The sequence below is a fragment of the Carex rostrata genome, chromosome 3 (assembly GCF_964058835.1).
Source record: "Carex rostrata chromosome 3, lpCarRost1.2, whole genome shotgun sequence".
NCBI classification, from domain to species: domain Eukaryota; kingdom Viridiplantae; phylum Streptophyta; class Magnoliopsida; order Poales; family Cyperaceae; genus Carex; species Carex rostrata.
The window spans coordinates 22,021-40,484 of NC_135920.1; the positions used below are offsets into that span (position 1 = coordinate 22,021).

The window sequence follows — 18,464 nt, forward strand, 5'->3', positions numbered from 1 at the left end:
AATGAATAAAATATTCTTTTTCTGAAAAAAAGGAGTAAATTTATGAAAAGATAATTACTATGTTCCTTTCTATTCGGTTTATGGAATCATTTTGTTCTATTTTTTATTTTACTCATTTTGGTTTGAACCACGATCAACACAACATAGGTGATTGAAAGGATCTAGTACAACTCACCAAAGCACAAAAGCCAGGATCTTTCAGAAAGTTGATTCCTTTTCAAGAGTGCATAACCGCATGGATAAGCTTACACTAACCCGTCAATTTTGGATCCAATTGGGGATTTTCCTTGGGAGGTATCGGGATGAGATTGAAATGGAATAATATAGATTCATAGGTTCTCTATTGATTCTATCCCTATGGGATAGAATCAATAGAGAAATCGAAATGAAATCAAGAATCCAGGAAAAAAGGAAATCAAAAAAGAAGTAGAAGATAGAAAGGATTCAAAATGAATAAATTGAAACTCCTAAAGAAAGTATTTTGTCTTTTTTCCATTCTGAATTATTGATTCTGACCTCGATACTTAAGAAATTGGGTAAGCTAAACCCAACCAATAATATGGGATTCTATCCCGTCTGAGTTCTGATAAGAAATCATCTTATATCGTATATTAGAATTCACTTTGTCTTATTTTCGAATCAAAAAAGAATACTCGTATTAAACAAGTTCAAGTTAGAAATAGCAGCTTTTCAGATAAGTTATACTATTCCGTAATAGTACATACATCTTTTCAAAATTATCATTACAATTCTTTAATTCGTTTTTTTCTTTTATGTTCATACAGCGATTTATATATATATATATATATAACCGAGATCCAGAATATAACCCTTATTTTGTAATAAAAAGGGAGGACTTATATGGCACTAATATATAGTCCAGCGTACATAGTCAACCAAATCGACGAACGTACGTTCCAGGCCTCCTTGTCTGGGACTGATTGGATAGTGAAATGCTATCTATCTCATGAGCTGTTTCGTGAGAATATCTGGCCCTTGGTAGGGGATCTGGTAATATTGGAATACAACTCTGGTCTTAGACGCATAAAAAGAAGAGTCCATTATATCATTGAAGTGATATAATAAAGATTTTTCTAAGATGAAACAAGATAAATTTAAAAAGATGATTACAAGTGGAGAGCGAATGGAAGAGAAACGAAAAAATATCGAGAAAGAATTACTTGAAGAAGAACTAGATCTAATTGACCAGTTTCAAATTGGGACAGTTGTCAAGGAAATCCCAAATGGGATGTTCCGCGTACATTTGGATCATAACAATCAAAGATTTGATTGTTATCTCTCGAGTGATATATGTCGTGATGGTCTACGTGTATTACTGGGAAGTAGAGTAAAAGTCAAAAATAATGGTTTTTTCAAATGCATTATTTATATATTTCCGCTCTTGTGCTTCTGAAGGAGCTCGTATGCAAGAAGGAAGTTTCAGCTTAATGCAGATGGGTAAAATATCTTCGACTTTATGGAATTTTCAATTCCATGAAAACTTCTTTTTAGTGTCACTTCTGACATCACTTACAACAGGTGGTGTCAGTTTTGGAATGCTTGGCGATATAATTATTGGTGAACCAGATGCAACCATTGCATTTGCAGGTAAAAGAGTGATTGAAGAAGTAATGAAGATCGAAGTACCCGAGGGTGTACAGGAAGCTGAATACTTATTGGAAAAGGGCTCATTGGATTCAATTGTATCGCGTAATCTTTTAAATTGATAAAAGACCTAATTACAAAATCTCAAGGTTATGAATAAGAATTCCATTATTACTTGATTGTTCTCTAGATAGGGAGTTGATGAATAGTAAGCAACTATGGGATTTTTTTCGATAAGAAGCTTCAGATTAGGATGATTTGGAATGGAAATGGCGGAATGGCCATAATACCTGGGTTTAATCAGATACAATTTGAGAGCTTTTGCAGATTTATTACTAAAGGCTTGAGGGAAGAATTTGAGAAGTTTCCAAAAGAAAAAATCGAAGATATCAATCAAAATTTAGAATTTCTATTATTTGTGAAAAGATATCAATTGGTAGAACCCTTGATAAAAGAAAGAGATGCTATTTATGAATCACTTACATATTCTGTAAGATTATATGTACTCGCGGTATTAACTCGAAAAACCAGTATAAAAATGCAGGAACAAACCGTTTTTATAGGAAACATCCCTATAATGAAGGGAATATCTCTATCTCATCAACGGAGTCTTAATGGGATGACAATTACGAGAGCTACGACGATTACGAGAGCTTCTTAAACAATCCCAATCAGAACCTTTAACAGTGGAAGATCAGATAGCTACTATTTATACAGGAACGAATGGATATCTTGATGCCTTAGAGATTGGACAGGTAAGGCCTTTCCTTCAAAAACTGCGTAGCTGCTTAAAAGATAAAAAACCTGGATTTCAAGAGATTATATGTTCTACAAAGACATTTACCGAGGAGGCAGAAGCCCTTTTGAAGGAAGCTATTCAGGAACAAATGAGAATCTTTGTGGTTCAGGAACAAATATGAATTGATCATTTTGAATTCTTAGTATGAGACTAAGAATTGAGAAATACTTTGATTTTGAATTATTCAAAATAGGGTTCTTAATCTTAATATAGAGGGTTCTTAATCTTAATATAGTAAGATTAATACTAGATGAAAAAAATTGCGTCCAATAGGATTTGAACCTATACCAAAGGTTTAGAAGACCTCTGTCCTATCCGTTAGACAATGGACGCTTTTCATACCTATTTTGATCTTGCTTAGATCAAATAAATTGATCTAAATAATATTTTCCAATTCAAACTCGTTGAGAGAATCAAAAAGATATATAGAAAAAGATATACATAAAAACTTATCATACATATTGTTGTACCATCAAATATTGCCAATTAAATAAATGAAAATTGGTAATAATTTAGACACTTGGAAAGACGCCAAAATGATTTAAAATCTTCCCAAGAAAAAGGGAAATGACATATTAAAATTCATGGTAATATTCTACACTTAAAACCATGAATTTTGATATAAGATTCAGATTCTAACTCCAAATGGTTAAGGAGTTATGAATTTTTAAAGTTTCTACTGACATGGCAACCTCTGATTGGTGCCACCTCAGCCTGGGTACCCATAGCAATTACCCTAGACATTCTGGGTACAAATTGAGAGCCGCAAACCCCCAACCTACAAGTGGGACCCATTATTCAGTGAAAGAAATGAAATTTCGTTGGAACTCAGAGATGGATGAACGCAGAGCATGGGAAACAAGCTATATGCACCGAGATGGCAGTGAATTGGTGCACGATACACCCTACCCATCCAAATCAGACAGGGAAGCGCTGAGTTTAAACTCAGCGCCTTCGACCCCTTCGATTTGCATGCTCTCGGAGCTCCATGAGCCATACCACTGCCCCTTGCGCGGTTCACAATACACCGAGCCCATATACATTTAAATGAAGAAGGATTATGTGCCCTGAGCCGCTGACAGGCGGGCCCTTGATCCCTGACATCTTCTCCTTCCCTCTCTCTCGCGCCATGGCTAAAACTCAGAGCCAGAATTCGAGGAATTTAAAAGGAAATTGAACAAACCTTTAGCTAAGATCAATAAGGGACTATGCTAGCTCCTCTCTGCTTAAATCTCAACGGTCAATTCCTTCTCACAAGCTCTAATTTGAGCCGAGAAGAGAAGAAGAGGGAATTTGTGAACTCGGGCTAGAGATGCAATTAAGCTTTGAAACTTGACAGGGATGCTCAATACACTCGGGCGATGCTATTAAGGCTCTCAATTTGAGGTTCAAGGGACTCCATGAGATGAATTGACCAAAGAGCTTTAGCTCGGTTCATGCCATGGCTGACAACATCGGATTCTTTGTTTAAATGGTAAATTGGGCCCTGGAACACTATACAGGGACTAAAGCGATGCCATATGGCAATGCATCATGCCTTGAAACACAATAACCAAGAAATGGACCATGTTAAGCTCAGGAGTGCTCGGGTCCAACACAACATGGCATATACAGCCGTTAAAACGTCACCTGGTCCCCAGGACACGTGCCCAGAGCACCTGGGATTAGTCCAAAATAGAGGAATATCCCTCCTGCACCTCAGGAGTCATGCAAATCAAATTGCACCTCAAAAGCCATGAAATCAAGGGCTACCAGGCCATACAATGCCCTAAAGGTTAATCCAAGGGTCCAAATGCATCCAACACACTCAAGTGACATGTCAAAACACAATTGGGTAATCCCCTACACAAAACACACATGGAATGAAGCCACACACAGACAGACATTTGATCAAACACCAAGGGCCAAGATGAGACCACCTCAGCCCTACAAGTTCTAAACCCTAGCCTTTTGCCTATAAATGGGCACCCCAAATGAAGCTGAGAGACACACAGACAGAAGAGAAGAGATAGCTAGAGAAAGATACACACACATCAAGCTCTCTACACACAAACACACACATTTACACACATCAAGTGGTGCACACACACACCATAAGCTTCCTCTGTGCTTGGCAAGTCTAATTCATAGGTAATTAGGACTTGGATTCAATGTAAGGCCCCCAGGGGGCATTGTATGTATTATTTCCATTAATAAAGTTTGATCTCTTGCTATTTGATCTTCTTTTGTTATGCCTTTTACTTCCTTTCTGTTCTGATGCAATGATCTTCTTTAAAAAAACACTTAAATAATGTTTATAAACATTAAAAACATAAAAATGTACTGTTTTGATACAAACTTTCCACAAAAAGTTATATTTTTGCACATTTTTCTCTATTTTCTTGCATTTTCTTCTTCTCTGCCTCCCTTGATTCTTTTTGTAAATTAATTAGAGGTAAAGATGAGTGTAGTGAGCCACAGGCATCCTTACTCATCTGACCCTTTGATCTCTTTACAAAAATAATCAAAATAAGGGAAAAAGTGACTTAAATAAAAAGATAAACACACAAGGGTTGTTTAAAGTGAGCCACAGGCATCCTTTGCAACTCTCAACCCTAAGACCACTTGAGAGAGCCTCTTTGCAATTAAATCCAAAGAAATAGTGAGGTTATGCCCCTTTAAATGGCTAATTTCATTGTTTTGGAGGACTTGATTGCAAAAAGTGAGAAACTGAGGACTAAGATGTAAATAAGCAGCAGTTATACTGCCATATGCTATTTACATTCTTTATCCAATGAAGTTTTGATGATATTGCCCTCCAAAATCAAGTGGATATACTCAAAACATGATTTTCAAAACAACCAGGGGTCTCCCTGCATATTTCCAAACTCTGACATGTTTAAAATGTATTAAAATAGTGATTTGATGAACTTTGAACCCTTTGATCTCTGTTTTACACTTTTCTGGTATGAAAACAGTGGCTAAATGCCTTTGAAAACTTGTATTGAAACATACCAGACCTCAGGAACACTTATACCAATGCTTGGTATCATGACATACTCAGCTTCATGATAAGCATAAATTATATACACATTTGATCTAGATTTTATCGTAAAACAACCTCAAATATCTTGTATTTTTAATATAAAATTATTTAAATACACCTAGAATCAAGTTACTGCGGTTGTTTGGCTTTTCGTTGCAGGAAATGATGAAAAATGGCGAAAATACCCTCCAGTGCGGACCAAGTCACCCGCAGTGCGGATCAGAGCAGCCGTACTGAGTACTTAGCCGCATTTCCAACATCCAAGCGCAGCGCAGAAAAAAGTCCGAGCCTAGTGCGGATGAACTTCCATCCGCAGTGCGGATGAGCCCAGCCGCACTCAATACTTAGCCGATTTTCAGGACCTTCAGAGAAGCAGAATCCACCCGCAGTGCGGGTCAGCCATCCGCACTGCCATCCGCATTCAACTAATTCGCAGAAATTAAATAAGGAAACTTGGAGCCAATGCGGGTGAGACCACCCGCAGTGCGGATCGGCCATCCGCACTGGATAGATTTTATCGTAAAACAACCTCAAATATCTTGTATTTTTAATATAAAATGATTTAAATACACCTAGAATCAAGTTACTGCGGTTGTTTGGCTTTTCGTTGTAGGAAATGATGAAAAATGGCGAAAATACCCTCCAGTGCGGACCAAGTCACCCGCAGTGCGGATCAGAGCAGCCGCACTGAGTACTTAGCCGCATTTCCAACATCCAAGCGCAGCGCAGAAAAAAGTCCGAGCCTAGTGCGGATGAACTTCCATCCGCAGTGCGGATGAGCCCAGCCGCACTCAATACTTAGCCGATTTTCAGGACCTTCAGAGAAGCAGAATCCACCCGCAGTGCGGGTCAGCCATCCGCACTGCCATCCGCATTCAACTAATTCGCAGAAATTAAATAAGGAAAATTGGAGCCAATGCGGGTGAGACCACCCGCAGTGCGGATCGGCCATCCGCACTGGAGCCGCAGAAAAGCCAAATTTAAATGATTTCAACATGGTTTCTATTTTTGGCACTTCATGGACGCGTTTTACAGCCAAATGAGGACAAGGCATCCTGGGAAACAATCCAGATATAGCACCCACTAACTCCACTTTCTAGGCTCTTAATTGGGCATGATCCTTGGCTATAAAAGAGGGGGTTCATTCTCTCCATAGGGGACACATCCCTATCTCTTTCATTCTCTCTCTATACACAATACTTAGCGATAAATTCTGGAGAAAAGGAAAGCTTTCAAGCAAGGAGAAGAAGGGTTTCCTGAGCAAGAAGTCGGCAAGATAGAGGTTTTTAATTTGTCAAAGGGTGTAATTACTTCCTTTATTTCATTTCTTCTTACTTTGCCAATTTTTGTAATGGATCTCTCCATGAGGGAGTAGTCCTCTCTCTAGGGGTTTAGGTCAATGCATGAACTTGTTTAATTGTATCTTATTCGGTTATTTGTCTTTGTTATGATTGTTTTATTGGGATTTGATGTTAATTTCTGTGATTTATCATTTGCGTTAATTACATAATTAGTACTTGAAATCGCTGTAGTCCCGCTTTGGTATCTCTTTGTCAAAGGATCCAAAGAAGTTAGGACGAGAGGAGAGTACCATTTATGAATGCAAATACCCTAGGTTTAGATTAGGATTGTAACCAATTTGTGATCTAAACCAGAACTATAGAAATTAAGGTTAGGAATTTGGTGAAGAACCTAACCGTGAAGGCAAACCCTAATTAGGACATCTCAAATCGAATCGGGTATTGGTATGAAGGACTTAATCGTGAAGTATCAATATTTGAGGAGAGGAGAGACTAACAAGAGCTTATGGTCTAAGTAGCTAGGGTGAAGGACCTAACCGTGAAGTCCGAATTACTTAGACACGTTATTAATTCACGAAAGTGACCCTTAATGACATATTAGGTTAGAAACCTCATCAAATCATACATGAACTTAAACAAATACCGAATAGATATAGTTAGCAAGGGAATGTAGACCAAAGACCCCTAGATCTTCTCATCTAGAAAGCAATCTAATCTTTCTTTCATTCATTTACTCTTATTGTTTTAAAAACTCTCTATTCGGGTATTGAACCCAAATTTAGGAATTGTTAGAACAAACCCCCCCCCCCCCAATTTACTTTTGTTGCACTTTACTTTCCTTTTATTTTCTGAAATTTATTACTAAAGTTTAAACTAAGTTTTTATCGTACTCCCTGTGGTTCGACACCCCAAATACTACTTTGATAGAATTGTGCACTTGCAATTCAACTCAAACACGTATTAAAGGTTTAAAAAGTACATCGTTGTACTTAAGCTTTTTACCATACCATTTGGACACATCAAGTTTTTGGCGCCGTTGCCGGGGAGTATAGTTTAAATTCTAAGGTTTTACTTTACAAATTTATTTCAGATTTTATTTTTTGTTTGAGAGCTAACCTTACTTCTTTTTCAGCTTTCTATGAGCTTTGGGAGAACCCCTTTAGGAACGCTCCATTACGAAGAAGAAGTTTACTCAAGCATGGCCACCCGATCTCTACCCATCAACTTCGATAACCACGTAGAGAATCCGGTTTTCGAACAAGACAACCGTGATGATCTATCCGTTCATGACGCAAGTTCCCGTGTACGAGGAGTAACACTATCTCCTAACAGGAACCACGACTACAATAACAACAACAATGGAAACGGAAATGGCCGTAACCGTCAACAAGGACACCGCTTCGGCTTCATCCCTCACAACCAAGATCCACGCGACATCAAGCCCTCTCTCATCCACCTACTTAGCCAAAATCAATTTGGAGGAGCCCAAAATGAAGATCCGCATGCTCATTTGGCAGTCTTCGAAGAGCATTGCGGCACTTTTGCGCGAGAATGAGATGATCTAGACAACCTAAAACTCAAATGCTTCCACTTGTCCCTCCGAGACAATGCAAGAACATGGCTACGAACCGTCAACCGGGACCATATCGAGACATGGGACGATATGGAAAAGTTATTCTTAGGAAAATACTTTCCTCCATCCAAAACCCAACATTTTCGGACAAAGATCACGACGTTCAAGCAAGCCGAGGGGGAGTCTTTAACCGAGGCATGGGACCGATGGGCGGAGCTCCAACGCTTATGCCCTAACCATGGCCTTGACATGTGGTTGCTCTTTCAATTCTTTTATGGGGGTTGCACAATAGCTACTAAAACTCATTTAAATTCAGCTGCAGGGGGTGACATGTCACGAATGGATCCGGCACAAGCTATGGCAATGATTGAAGATATGGCAATCAACCAAAGGGAATGGACGGCCGAGCGAGGGGGACGAGCCCAAACCACACCGGGCATCCTGAAAGTCGACGAGGTTACCGCCTTGAGAGCACAAGTGGAGGCCTTACAACACCAAATGGCACAAGTGCAAAATGCCAAATCTGTGACGAAAAAGGCTCCATGTGGCATATGTGGAGAGGCAACTCATATCACTGCCGAGTGCCAAGTCCTTATTGAAGGTGACGAGGTAGAACAAGCGAATGCCATGTTCTATAACCAAGGCGATAAGAGGAATGACCCGATCTATAATAAGGTTAGACAAAATGACAATTTCAATTCAAACTCTTACAACCCTAACAATAGGTGGAACCATCCGAACTTCAAGTGGAGGCCCGAAAACGACAACTCCAATCAATACCAAAACAGATCCAACCAAAACTCGTATCAAGGAGCCTCCCAAAATAACAACCTAGAAAAGATGATACAAGGCTTGATGACCCAACAAAGTGACTTCATAGCATATCAAAGGAACACCAACACGGATTTTTCGGATTCCTTGAGAGAATTGAAGACGAAGTTTGAGCTCTTGGATACCAAGACCTCAATGCTAGAAACACAAATAGCACAACAAGCATCTTCATCCTTTCGACAACAAGGCACACTACCAGGCAAGCCCGACATCAACCCTAGGGAGCACGCAAAAGCGATAACCTTGAGGAGTGGCACGGAGTACGAAGGACCCAAGATGCCCATCATTGAAGAGCAGCAACAACCACCAAAGGAAGCACAACCACCCCCAGCTCCTCTCAATGCGGAAACACCGGCATCAAAAGAATCTCAAGAGCCGGGTAATTCCAACCCGGCCAAGGTAAAACCTACTGAAACTCCTAAGTATATTCCACCACATAGGTTTATACCCTTCCCTCAAAGGTTAGTAAAGCACAAACTTGACCAACAATATGCCAAATTCGTAGAACACCTCAAGAAATTGAATATCACCATCCCTTTTACCGAGGCAATTACTCACATGCCCGCTTATGCAAAATTCTTGAAAGACATACTATCCAACAAGAGATCAATTGAGGAAGTAGGTACGGTGTCTCTTAATGAGGAGTGTAGCGCTCTTTTCTTAAACAAGTTACCTCCTAAATTGAAGGACCCCGGGAGTTTTGCAATTCCATGTATAATTGGTGATACCAAAATTCGAAAGGTGCCTATGTGATTTGGGTGCAAGTGTGAGCCTTATGCCAAAGACCGTCTATCAAAGGCTAAAACTTGCTGACTTGAAACCCACAAGAATGTCTCTACAACTAGCCGATAAGATGGTACGCTACCCCGAGGGGATTGCGGAAGATGTGATTGTTATGATTGGTAAGTTCTTCGTCCCGGTAGACTTTGTAGTAGTTGAAATGGAGGAGGATACCCATACTCCTCTCCTATTGGGACGGGATTTTCTAACCACAACCGATGCAAACATAAATGTCAAAGAAGGCAAAATATCCTTTGACATTGGAGGCGAAAAGGTAAATTTTCACATGTTTGATGCCATTAAATTCCCTTCAAATGACAATGATTCTATTTGTAGATTGGATGTTTTAGATTCCATTTTAGCTACTCATGAGGAGGAAGAGATGGTGAAGGAACAACTCGACCCAGATCTAGAAGAAACCGGGTCTCAAAACGACGAAAATGGTGAAAATACTTCCCAGTGCGGATGGAGCACCCGCACTGCGGATGAAGTGATCCGCACTGAGCTCCCTGAAGCTACAGAACCAACTTCCATAGCCCAGTGCGTCCGCACTGACCATCCAGTGCGGATCAGCCACCCGCACTCAGCCATTTCAGCTCAGATTTGTGAAGTTTCGACCAATTCCGGTGCACCGAAGGTCAAACTCAAGCCACTACCACCTACCCTTCGCTATGAATACTTGGGGGAAGACGAAACCTACCCGGTGATTGTCAATTCCGAGCTCAACAAAGAACAAACCGAGAAGCTTCTACGCGAACTAAGGCTTCATCGGAAGGCGATCGGATACACAATCGATGACTTAACCGGGGTAAGTCCATCCCTTTGCATGCATAGGATCCTAATGGAGGATGACCACAAGCCCACCATTGAAGCTCAACGAAGGCTCAATCCGAATCTTAAGGAGGTGGTAAAGAAGGAAATCCTCAAACTACTTGACGCCGGGATCATCTACCCGATATCCGACTCCAAATGGGTAAGCCCGGTGCATGTAGTTCCAAAGAAGGGAGGCACAACAGTGGTAAAAGGCGACAATGACAAAATGATCTCCACAAGGGTGGTTACCGGGTGGAGGATGTGCATCGATTACCGAAAACTCAACAATGCAACACGAAAAGATCACTTCCCTCTACCATTCGTGGATCAAATGCTCGAACGGCTAGCCAATCACACACACTTTTGCTACCTCGATGGGTACAGCGGATTCTTCCAAATCCCCATACACCCCGAAGACCAAGAGAAGACGACTTTTACCTGCCCCTATGGCACGTTCGCGTACCGAAGGATGCCGTTCGGTCTATGCAATGCCCCAGCAACCTTCCAAAGAGCCATGATGGCTATTTTTTCGGATTTATTAGAAAATTCCGTGGAGGTTTTCATGGATGACTTTTCAGTTTTTGGTACCTCTTTTAATGATTGCTTATCTAACCTAATCAAAGTTTTAGAACGTTGTGAACAGGTTAATCTAGTACTAAACTGGGAGAAATGCCACTTCATGGTGCAAACGGGGGTTGTTCTAGGGCACGTGGTGTCTTCCAAAGGCTTGGAGGTCGACAAAGCAAAGGTTGAAGTGATAGAGAAGCTGCCATATCCGACTTGTGTGAAGGATGTGAGAAGTTTCCTAGGGCATGCCGGGTTCTATCGACGGTTTATCAAGGATTTCTCTAAAATTTGTAAACCTCTTACCAATCTAACCATGAAAGATGCAGAATTTAATTTTGATAAGCCTTGTGTAGATGCTTTTGATAGGATCAAGAAGGCGCTAATCTCAGCCCCCATTCTTCGACCACCAAATTGGGAGGTGCAATTCGAGATTATGTGTGATGCAAGCGATTTCGCCGTTGGGGCCGTGCTAGGGCAAAGGATCGACAACAAGCCACATGTGATCTATTATGCGAGCAAGGTCCTAGATGAGGCACAAATGAACTACACAACCACGGAAAAAGAATTCTTAGCCGTCATATTCGCTATTAACAAATTCCGGCCCTATTTGGTGGGATCCAAGGTGGTTGTGTACACCGATCATGCGGCAATCCGATACCTTCTAAACAAAAAGGATGCCAAACCACGCCTAATCCGATGGATTCTCCTACTCCAAGAGTTCGACCTAGAAATAAAGGATAAGAAGGGGACTGAAAATTTGGTGGCAGACCATCTATCACGCCTCACCATTGAATCTAAGGAGGAAGACATGCCCATCGACGATTCATTCCTAGATGAACAACTCTATGCAGTCAACAATCTCGAGGCACCATGGTACGCGGATTTTGTCAACTACCTTACATGTGATATAATACCTCCCTGTCTAACTTTTCAACAACGAAAAAAATTCTTGTCGGATGCGAAATATTACTTTTGGGACGAACCGTTGTTGTTTAAGTTAGGAGTGGATGGTATCCATAGAAGGTGCGTACCTCAAGAAGAAACCGAACAAATTCTTCATTGTTGCCACTCATCCGCCTATGGAGGACATGCTTCAACCGACAAAACCGCCGCCAAAGTCCTTCAAGCCGGGTTCTTTTGGCCCACACTTTTCCATGACGCAAGGGAGTATGTGCTTAGGTGCGACAAATGTCAAAGAACCGGGAACATATCTAGAAGACATGAGATGCCCTTAAACTCCATACTAGAAGTCGAATTATTTGATGTTTGGGGGATCGACTTTATGGGTCCCTTTCCAAGTTCTTGCAACAACAAGTACATACTTGTAGCAGTGGATTACGTATCAAAATGGGTAGAAGCCGTAGCTAGCCCAACCGCCGACTCCGCCGTGGTAAGAAAACTCTTTAAAAAGATTATTTTTCCTAGGTTTGGAGTACCCCGAGTGGTGATAAGTGATGGCGGATCTCATTTCATCAACCGCCAATTTGACGCTCTACTACTCAAGTATGGAGTCAAGCACAAGGTGGCCACGCCGTACCATCCACAAACAAGCGGGCAAGTGGAGGTATCCAACCGGGAGATAAAGAGCATCCTCCAAAAGGTGGTGAATACATCAAGGAAGGATTGGTCACTCAAATTGGACGAATCGCTGTGGGCATACCGGACCGCTTTCAAAACACCTATAGGTATGACTCCTTTCAAACTTGTGTATGGAAAAGCATGCCATTTACCGGTTGAGCTTGAGCATAAAGCTTATTGGGCGATAAAAACCCTAAACTTCGACATAAGGGCCGCCGGTGAGAAAAGGATCCTCAATCTACACGAATTGGAGGAATTACGCCTCAATGCGTACGAAAATGCCAAGCTATATAAGGAGAAGACGAAGAGGTGGCATGACAAACGCATAATAAGGCGAGAATTCAAGGAGGGAGATACTGTTTTATTGTACAATTCAAGACTCCGACTCTTTCCGGGAAAGTTGAGATCAAGATGGACCGGACCATACAAGGTAATAAAGGTGTTCAACCATGGCGCAATTGAGATTTTGAGCGATAAAAGTGGACCATTCAAGGTTAATGGACAGCGCCTCAAACATTTCAATCATGCAAGTCCAATAGGCGAAAAAGAAAGGATTCGCTTGGTCGACCTACACACTCAATAGTGAGCACGAATCATGTCGAGCTCACGACGTAAAATTGAGCGCTTCTTGGGAGGCAACCCAAGGTTCTTTACTTTCTGCAATTTATTTTTTACTTAATTTACTTACCAATTTTACAAATTTGCAATTCACTAACATTGGAGGGTCATGCCAACGAAAAACTGCGAAAATTTTCCCCAGTGCGGATGGAGCACCCGCACTGCGGATGGGATGAGCCGCACCCGAGGTAAGTTTTCTTCTTTTTGCGAAAAATTCAAAAATTTTGTCGGTGCGGATGGGGGACCCGCAGTGCGGATGGGCCCATCCGCACCAGTGCGTCTCTTTAAACTTAACCACCCCGTTTTCTTCGCGCCCTTTCGTATTTCCATCTATAAACCAGATTTTCTCTCTTCTAAACCCTAAAATTTCCTCCCTCTACCTATTTCTTCTTCTCCTCTCCCTTCTCTACTCTTTTTCACTCCCCCTTCTCCCTTTTTCTTCTCCCAAACCGAAGTTTCACTTCTCTCAAGCCGTTCTTCGTGAAAACTCGGATTTCTTCGGGTTTACTTGCAATTTTCGCGATCTACAACGAGGTTTGATCTCTCCTTACCCTTAATTTCATTTATTTGTAGTTAGATCTGTGAAATGGTACCAAAAATCAAAGAAATCGTCCAAAATTGGTAAAATCGGTGAAAATCAACCCCGATGCGGATCAGCCACCCGCAGTGCGGATGAAATGACCCGCACCAACCCTGTAAAACCCTAGAAATTGACCAAGTACCCGATGCGGATCAACCACCCGCAGTGCGGATGGGTTTTCATCCGCACCAGGCTCGGGAAAACCATAACTTTGCCAATTTAGACCCAGTGCGGGTGAGATGACCCGCAGTGCGGATGTAAATGACCCGCACTGGCCCCAAATTTCGTCAAATTACATCAAATTCTTCGTAATTTTTAACTTTTCTCAGTTGTATATTACAGGTAAGATGGCAACCAGGGCATCCAAGCGTTTAAGGTCCGGCAAGGGCAAAAGACAACCAAGCAACCCAACCCCTTCATATCCACCCGCCATGGAGTTGAACTCTAACCAACAACTCCGGAAGATGGCGCTTGAGTCCCATCGGACTCTCGAACCATCCCGATGGATCTGCCCGTTTGCTCTTGAACAGTTGGGGCTGACTGACACGGTTCACATGCTCACCGACCGCCTTGGATTGTGGGACTTCCTATGTGAAGAGGTTGACACATACCGAGCCATCACAATCAAGTTCCTCTCTTCCTATGAGTTCGATCGGGCCTCCAGAACCATGAGCTTCAACCTTGGAGGTTACTATGTCTCCGTACACACCACCGAGTTGCTGGAGATGTTTAATTTAAGCCGAGCAAATGTGGATCAGATGCGAACTACTCTCGGGTTCTTCCCCGATATGAATGAGCACCAATTCCGCCTCCTGACCATGCATGATGTCCTCAATGATCAGCGGGTTAAGAACATCTCCCACCCAGCGATTCGTTATCTCCAAAGGGTACTTTCTCATACTCTTTTTGCCCGAGGGGAGACCGCTTCGGTCTTCAACGAGGGAGATATGACCTATATTTGCAGCATGCTTAGGCGCAATAATGGAGAGATGATGTATATGCCACACATCACCTACAACTTGGCAAAACACTTCAAAACAGTGGCTAACAACATTCAACCGGGCGGTGTCGTAAGGATTGGGGGAATTATTACAAAAATTGCTCGGGCACTTCAAATACCAACGGGCGATGATGTGGTACCGGGTTACACAGTTGTGGACCTTGAGGGGTTGGTAAGAGCACGGCTTCTCCGGTATGATAATGAACAAGAGGCATGGATAAATCTGGGAGTGCAAAGAATCTTGCACCGCTTGCCTCTCCAAACCAACCTCGACCCGTTGGACTATGCCACATGGAAGATAGTCGACCCTCCCCTTGAGCCACAACAGCCACTACCACCAGCGCCACCGGCTATTCCCCATGCCCAACCACAAGTCCAACCCGATGCAGCTGCACAAGGAGGTGTAACAATGCAGCAAATGTGGGAGTTGATGCAATCCATGCAAACATCCATCACCAACCTCAACCTTAACATCAACAACCGCATGGATTCCTTTGATCACCGTATGGATGAGGTGGAGACACATGCCGCCGCAGCTTACCACTACGCCCGTAAGGGATTCATGAGCACCAATCCTAACTATGAAGAAGATCCACCGACACCGCCATACCAAAGAAGGGCTGCTAGACGGATGGAGGCCGAATTGGCAAGACAACGGGCTGAGGAAGAGGCAGCTCAAGCTGCACAAGAAGAAGAGGCGGCTGCAGTTCAACAAGAGGATCAAGATGATGAGGAGGAGGAGCCCGCGGATGACATGGATGCGGAGGATTGATCGCACACACCACCACCTTTATCCCGGGCCGTTTATCATATTCCCATTTACTTTTGTTTATTTTTATGCATTAGGGACAATGCTTAATTTAAGCTTGGGGGATGGGAATAACTTATCTGCATAACTTATCTGCATGCATGTTTAATTTTTGTGTGTTTATTTTCAGAATTTTAGGATTCATAACTATATTTTTACTTGACCTTGAGTAGAATTTGTGAAATTGAACTTAATTGCTTGAGATTACAAATTTGTCAAGATGTTTTATGTAGTTATGAAAAATAGAGTCTTGCATAATTGGACTTAATTGTTTGAAAATGCATAAAGTATAAAATCATGTTTAATTTCTGTGTTAAAAATTGGCAAAAAGAAATTTCTTTGATAAGTTTGAGTGATTGACAAAATATTAGAAATTTTAGTGCGAATTTTTATGAATTTTTAGGAATACCCTTGGAATGATTAGAAATAACCTCATACTTTGGCGAAAAACTTTATGGAAATAAAGGTTTACGAAAATGAAAACTTAGGGATTTAAATTTGTTTTTGAAAATACAACTTGTTTGTGAAAAAATGAATTTAGAAAGATCGGGATATCCATAGGTATGATTTAATGCCTAAGGATGTGTGTATTCATGATATTTTGCAAAAATATTGAAAAATTGTTCAAAATTTAAAATTTTTAGAAAAGAGATTCCGCTTGCTTATGTTACGGCGACATGAAGTACTTGTAGCAATGAATCATTGACACTTTGCTCCGCTAGTTTGCCCGATAAAGTGACCGGGTTCGCACTAAACATGTGAGTTCGTGTCATGAAAGGGTTAAACCAAGAGCAATGCAAAATGCACTTTTGAATTAAAACGGTTGGGTATGGTTAACCACTTATAACTAACCGGTTTTGTTCTAAGGATAAAGAATTATAGTGTCATAGGATAAAAAGCAACAAAAGAAGATAGGAATTTTGCAAATTTCAACACACAAAGTCCTCGAATTTCTAGCCTAAGCTTGTTCCAAGCTTGGGGGATTTTTTAAAGAATTTTCGCAAAATAAGTATGAAGTTTTCATAATGAGTTTAGATGTTCTAGGTTTACAAATTCTAAGTCTTTAAGGAAATAAAAGTTAGAGTAAGCAAATTGTGGGGTATTTTATGATTAACCAAGGGTTGAATTTTAGATTTGTAAAGATTTACGTTAGGGTTTCTAACTTTTGTCAAGATCATATAAATTTTTCTTAGAATTTTTTTTTTTGGAAGAAATGTATATTTGATATGAGGGTTAAATTAAAGATTGAATTGTGTTCCAAGTATTGCTTGAGGACAAGCAAAGTTCAAGCTTGGGGGATTTTGATAAGCATAAATTATATACACATTTGATCTAGATTTTATCGTAAAACAACCTCAAATATCTTGTATTTTTAATATAAAATGATTTAAATACACCTAGAATCAAGTTACTGCGGTTGTTTGGCTTTTCGTTGCAGGAAATGATGAAAAATGGCGAAAATACCCTCCAGTGCGAACCAAGTCACCCGCAGTGCGGATCAGAGCAGCCGCACTGAGTACTTAGCCGCATTTCCAACATCCAAGCACAGCGCAGAAAAAAGTCCGAGCCTAGTGCGGATGAACTTCCATCCGCAGTGCGGATGAGCCCAGCCGCACTCAATACTTAGCCGATTTTCAGGACCTTCAGAGAAGCAGAATCCACCCGCAGTGCGGGTCAGCCATCCGCACTGCCATCCGCATTCAACTAATTCGCAGAAATTAAATAAGGAAACTTGGAGCCAATGCGGGTGAGACCACCCGCAGTGCGGATCGGCCATCCGCACTGGAGCCGCAGAAAAGCCAAATTTAAATGATTTCAACATGGTTTCTATTTTTGGCACTTCATGGACGCGTTTTACAGCCAAATGAGGACAAGGCATCCTGGGAAACAATCCAGATATAGCACCCACTAACTCCACTTTCTAGGCTCTTAATTGGGCATGATCCTTAGCTATAAAAGAGGGGGTTCATTCTCTCCATAGGGGACACATCCCTATCTCTTTCATTCTCTCTCTATACACAATACTTAGCGATAAATTCTGGAGAAAAGGAAAGCTTTCAAGCAAGGAGAAGAAGGGTTTCCTGAGCAAGAAGTCGGCAAGATAGAGGTTTTTAATTTGTCAAAGGGTGTAATTACTTCCTTTATTTCATTTCTTCTTACTTTGCCAATTTTTGTAATGGATCTCTCCATGAGGGAGTAGTCCTCTCTCTAGGGGTTTAGGTCAATGCATGAACTTGTTTAATTGTATCTTATTCGGTTATTTGTCTTTGTTATGATTGTTTTATTGGGATTTGATGTTAATTTCTGTGATTTATCATTTGCGTTAATTACATAATTAGTACTTGAAATCGCTGTAGTCCCGCTTTGGTATCTCTTTGTCAAAGGATCCAAAGAAGTTAGGACGAGAGGAGAGTACCATTTATGAATGCAAATACCCTAGGTTTAGATTAGGATTGTAACCAATTTGTGATCTAAACCAGAACTATAGAAATTAAGGTTAGGAATTTGGTGAAGAACCTAACCGTGAAGGCAAACCCTAATTAGGACATCTCAAATCGAATCGGGTATTGGTATGAAGGACTTAAT

At 41.1% G+C, this 18,464-nt stretch overlaps 1 protein-coding gene and 1 non-coding gene across 2 annotated transcripts; one reads left to right on the plus strand and one right to left on the minus strand.

Annotated features, from left to right (window-relative positions):
• Window positions 1-2,665: 2,665 nt before the first annotated feature.
• Window positions 2,666-2,737, minus strand: TRNAR-UCU (transfer RNA arginine (anticodon UCU)). Its single transcript has one exon. It is a non-coding gene; the product is annotated as a tRNA-Arg (tRNA).
• A 5,656-nt stretch (window positions 2,738-8,393) lies between these two features.
• LOC144551425 (uncharacterized) lies at window positions 8,394-9,887 on the plus strand. Its single transcript, XM_078299382.1, has one exon. It carries the CDS (start codon window positions 8,394-8,396, stop codon window positions 9,885-9,887), a length of 1,494 nt encoding a protein of 497 aa, XP_078155508.1.
• Window positions 9,888-18,464: the final 8,577 nt, after the last annotated feature.